Raw genomic sequence first — 6,000 nt, forward strand, 5'->3', positions numbered from 1 at the left:
GTCACTCGACCTACTAAAATGGCTGTGAAATCTGTCTGAAAAAGATCACACACCCTACTATTGATAAAAAATGGAAGGTCACATTAAATATTGCAGACGTATACACTTTATAAGAATTGGGTGGTCATGGTTAGATTGTCTTTGATCATAAGTCTACGTGATTAGAATCGAACTGGGGCTAAACGACAATAAGTTATACCATAAGTTATACAACGGTAAGATATTCAATAAAGTTATGCAAACTTTTTATACAACAGTAAGCTACACAGCTTAGAGTTATACCAGCGATTTTCAATGAGTTCCTTTAGGTAAAAGAAAACACAAGTGGATCAGCTAATTATGATTTTATTCAACGTGGTGTTCCAGTATGGCCGCAGTCAAATGACTGAAACAAAAGAATAAAAGAATATAAACCTCTCAGATTGATACACTTATTACAGCGGCCCTACAGTTTTTCTAAGCCCTGTAAAATAACCCGGAAGGTTGGGCCTCCAACTAGGCCTTTCGTGATACTTTTGAAGCCAGGAATTTTCACTACTCCCTCATTGAATACACATATATGTAAGTAAAGATGCATATATATATATATATATATATATATATATATATATATATATATATATATGTACTACGTACGTATTTATGTATGTATATATGTATATGTATGTATGTATGCATGTATATACAGTGTACAGTGAATAAATTGTCATCTAACAATGAAGTTAACACTGACATCTCATTTTAACAGATATATTAACCAAAATTACATAAAAATATCTGCAAATACTAGAGAGTAAATGTATTCAATAAAATTGCCATTGGCTTCAACCACGGCCTCCAGACGATTTCGGAATCTCTTGCAACACTTCTGGACAGTCTCCTTGTTTAAGTTGGTGAATACTGCCATAATCCTTGCCTTAAATTCATGTATTACAAGGAGTTTTATTGATCTCTCACTCAACTGCACACCACACATAATAATCAAGTGGGTTGCAGTATGGAGGAGGTTGGTGGCCAGATATTAGGGGTGATGTGGTCGCAGAAATTGTCTGACAGTATGACTGGGTTTTCCTGCTTGTGTAGCATGGTCCAGAGTTCTGTTGCCAGACATAGGGTGTTCCAGTAGCCACCCTCTTGACTCAGAGCAGCACTAATCTCCTCCAGGCACTTGATGTAGGCCTCCGTGTTGAGTCTGAGGCCATGTGGGAGGATGAATGGAGGCATAACGCCGCCATCACTAGTGTTCTCTCCAAACACCCTGATGTTGACTGGATGTTTGGTTTTTATCACTCTCGGTACATGTTTTGGGGATACGGCAAGCCAACGATTGTTCTTGTTTTCAGCATCTGATCTTGGCAGAAGTTTTTCTCGTCTGAGAAAAAAACCAAAGCATGTTCGGTTGGAGGGGATGCATGAGTTTGTTCAAAGGCTTCGTAGTGGGGTCTTTCCTCTTGTCCTTGGGATAAAAATTAGACGGCTTGGAATAAAAATGGCCTCTTTCTCATCTTGCATGAGGAATACCGAATGTCTTCATGCAACACCTGCCTGATAAGAAACTCAGACACTCCCATGTCCTTGGCAATGGACCTGATTGACTTGAAGGGATCGTTGTCAATCATGACCTGGATCTCATCAAAAAATTCAGGTGTTCTTTTCTTATCAAATGATTAGAGGGAGTTTTCCGAGCTGCCGTACCATCATAATCATCATTAGACTCGTCCAACTCTTTCAGAACCCGCTGAACTGTCCTCATATTGACACCCAAACATTCTGAAATGTTCGTATTGGAGCATCCGGCGCGAATGCTAAACAGTACAGCATGTCGTTTCGAAATTTCTGGCAGAGTGAATTGTGTCATGGTGCTGTTTTTCTCACAGACGGTGCTCAACCGACCCTACCATACTGTGTTGTCGACAAAATTAAAACCAAAAAATGTGCATGCACGAAATAAAAAATATAAAATGACGACAATTTATCTATCGCATCCTATGTATGTATGTATGTATGTATGTATATATATATATACTCGTATATATATATATATATACAGTATATATATATATAATATATATATATATATAATATATATATATATATATGATATATATATATATATATATAGATATATGTATATATATATATATATACTCGTATATATATATATATATATATAGAGAGAGAGAGAGAGAGAGAGAGAGAAACAGACAGACAGACGTGGCAGAAGTAAATAGACACCCTTATAATACACATAGCGGCATGATCTTAAAATATCGACAAGATCTTAATATCTTACTGCAGAAATCAAACCAAGGAGTGATAATGCAAAGCACAGAGAAATGATACTGAAAAAGGTATTTCTATCTATCTATCTATCTATCTATCTATCTATCTATCTATCTATCTATCTATCTATCTATCTATCTTCTATCTATCTATCTATCTATCTGTCTATCTATCTATCTGTCCGTCTGTCTGTCTGTCCGTCTGTCTGCCTGTCCGTCCGTATGTCTGTCTGACCGTCTAGCTGTCTGTGATTATATATATATATATATATATATATATATATATATATATATATATATATATATATATATATATATAATAACAAATAAATAAATATATACATACATACATACATACATACATACATACATACATACATACATAGATACATACATACATACATACATACATACATATAAGAGGGACATATGTATGTAATATAATTTTTCTGAATCTTCAGATTTTTTCAATATGCTTGGCCACTGGTTTAAATTGATATTAATCAAATTAATATTCAATTTTTACCCTTATTATTTAAATATATATATATATAGTCTACTACTAATATAGGATGAAGTTTTTTTCTCTACAGAAAAAAATTCCATCAAGAAATGTCGCAGCATATTAAAATACCTTTACGGTTAAAATTATAAACAACTTCCACATATAATTTATATAAATTATATGTGGAAATTGACGATTTAATAGTCTGTTATCAGCATATTGGCTTTGAAATAATTTTCTTTAGCCCTTACTTATAAGTTGTTTATATATATATATATATGTAGGAAGGCACTAAGATACGATAATGGCATTGCAGATAATGTGAATTAGGTTAAATACAGAAATTATAATTTCAAACTTGGACGCAAAGCACACATTTTGGCGGAAGAGTACACACAATTACACTGACACCAGAACAAGACGGCTTTTAGTTATGTCAATCCCGAAAAGAAGAAAGACCCAAACAGGCTTCGTAGATTTGAAGTCAGAACTTACAGAGACATAACTAAAAGCTGCACAAACATTTAAATCAGAGTCGTTACTCGTCTTTACCGTCCGCAGTATATCAGTATAAAAGAAATATGATTTCAGCTGCGCGAAAGCTAACGACATCATGGTTCTAATTAGCTTAAATTAAAAGGACAAAAAAGGAAAATCAAAGTTGGTATTAAATAAAAGAAAAAAAAAAAAAATTGTTATTGATATATTTTTCGATTCTTTCATATGAGGAAATCGTGAAGAGTTTAAGTTCAATAAATGGAAAAGTTCAATCGACATGAATAATGAAATCTTGCACACCCGCCTTTTTTTACCCCCAAAACAAGCACGAAGGATGTACATGGCGTCATCAACAACAACAACATTTTTAATAATAAAAGTATTAATACTGAAGATTTATATTACTACTACTACTACTACTACTACTACTACTACTACTACTACTACTACTACTACTACTAATTATTATTATTATTATTATTATTATTATTAATTTTGGCTCAAGGTCAGCAATTTTGAGGAAAGCGTGGTGCTGGGAAGTCGATTACATCGACCCAAGTACTTGACTGGTACTTTACTTTATCGATCGCGAAAGGATATAAGGCAAAGTTTATTTCGGTCAGATTTGAATTTCAAACGCAAAGAACCTGGAAAAAATGCCATTAAGCATTTTGTCCAACAGCAATTTGTCTCTTTAACAACAACAACAACAACAACAACAGCAGCTGTAGTAACAACAACAACTATTATTATTATCATCATAAGGAGGCGAGCTGGCAGAATCGTTAGCACGCAGGGCGAAATGCTTAGCAGTATTTCGTCTGCCGCTACGTCCTGAGTTCAAATTCCGCCGAGGTCGACTTTGCCTTTCATCCTTTCGGGGTCGATTAAATAAGTACCAGTTACGCACTGGGGTCGATGTAATCGACTTAATCCGTTTTCTGCCCTTGTTTGTCCTCTCTGTGTTTAGCCCCTTGTGGGTAGTAAAGAAATAGGTATTTCGTCTGTCGCTACGTTCTGTGTTCAAATTCTGCTGAGTTCAACTTTGCCTTTCATCCATTCGGAGTCGATTAAATAAAGTACCAGTTATGCACTGGGGTCGATGTAATCGACTTAATCTCTTCCCTCAAATTTCAGGCCTTATGCCTACAGTAGAAAGGATTATCATCATCATCATCATCATCACCACCACCACCATCACCACCACCATCATTATCATTATTATCATTATTATTATTATTATTATTATTATTATTATTATTATATTATTATTATTATTATTATTATTATTATCGCCTTCATCAATATCGTCTTGCCAAATTTAGAAAACTTTGAAGTTTGGATGAGGGATAACTAGCGAAGCTGTATCAAAATTTAAAAAAACTTATCTAAATTTACTTAAACTAACATGGTTCACGGAAAAATTGACACATATTTCAAATGTTTTGTTTATCCGTTATTAACGAACTGTTTAAGACTATCAGTGTTGCTATAAATGCAACCAGATCTATAAGTCCTATTGATTTATTTTGACGAGACACAAGGCCATCATTTGTAGAGGGTGAATTATACGCAAATACTGAATTTCTTACAGTCCATCGGTCCCGCTACCATATTCGTACTTACCTTATTGACCCAAGAAGAATGTAATAATTGAAGATAATAATGAAATTTGAACTAGAAGGGGAGAAAGAGACGGAAGTAGATACTGTGACGCACATTGCTACCCATATAAAAAGAAATAGCTTAGCAAAATGCGAGGTCGATGACTGTTTTTGTTAAATGATAGATAAGTTGAGGTTTTTTTTGTGTGCCAGAATAGGGGAAACATTTCCTAAGAAACATAAAAACAAAGATGCCTGAAAGAAAGTTTATACCAGAAAGAGAAAACGGAAAATAAAAGGGGGTTTTACCTGGCCTTGTTGGACAACAAATTCCATCAGGAGTGGTGGCATTTTTCGCACATACTCTTGGAAACTGTGCAGAAATTGAGGGCAATAATGTGAAGAAAAGAAAACATGAAAATGTTTGAGGAATATCCATAGCCAAATAGCGATGCATATTCGTAAATATATTTAAATATATTTTTTTTTGCCTAAGTTGAAAATGTAAAAAAAAAAGAAAAAACAAAAAAATTTGTTTTTGCAAGTTTCTATGTATTTTCACTCCCCTGCGTTGGTTACTGTTAGCAAGCCATTAAGATCCTCCAGAGTTCCGTAACGTACAACTGTTTTACTGTGAATGAACGGACCACATGCACCATATATTAAGTCGACGCTGGGTTAATGGCGACTGGATTACCTGCTAATAATTACTCACGTGACCCACCTCTGTAATACATTGTTTTTCACCTATTTGCTTGTTTTTTTTTTATATATTTAACCCTCGCTTTTTTTTTTTCAGCATGTCCTCGTGACTGATGTACGTAAGCACATGACGAATTCCGAAGCTTTTAAAACGGCTACGTGACATAGGAGACGAATCAGACTCCACCTCCACTTTATCTCAAGACGTATTCATCTAAAACACACATACACATAGACGCACGCACACACACATACACACACATACACACACAGGCATGCACGTACACACGCACACACATACACACACTCACACTCCGCCCTCTCTTCCCGCTCTCTCTCTCTCACACATACACACACATATGCACACACATTTGCGCACATGGTCACACTCTTACAATGGCTCAACAAA

The 6,000-nt window shown here is 34.9% G+C and overlaps 1 protein-coding gene across 1 annotated transcript in view; it reads right to left on the minus strand.

The window, feature by feature from the left end:
- The window catches only part of LOC115219783 (tyrosinase-like), a 50,811-nt gene extending 45,104 nt beyond the window's left edge, over window positions 1–5,707 (minus strand). Inside the window, exon 1 of the mRNA XM_029790038.2 lies at window positions 5,199–5,707. Coding sequence (XP_029645898.2) covers window positions 5,199–5,346 — 148 coding nt within the window. The 5' untranslated portion in view covers window positions 5,347–5,707. The remainder of the gene's footprint in view (window positions 1–5,198) is intronic.
- Window positions 5,708–6,000: the final 293 nt, after the last annotated feature.

Source organism: Octopus sinensis, linkage group LG15, assembly GCF_006345805.1.
Source record: "Octopus sinensis linkage group LG15, ASM634580v1, whole genome shotgun sequence".
Lineage (NCBI taxonomy): Eukaryota > Metazoa > Mollusca > Cephalopoda > Octopoda > Octopodidae > Octopus > Octopus sinensis.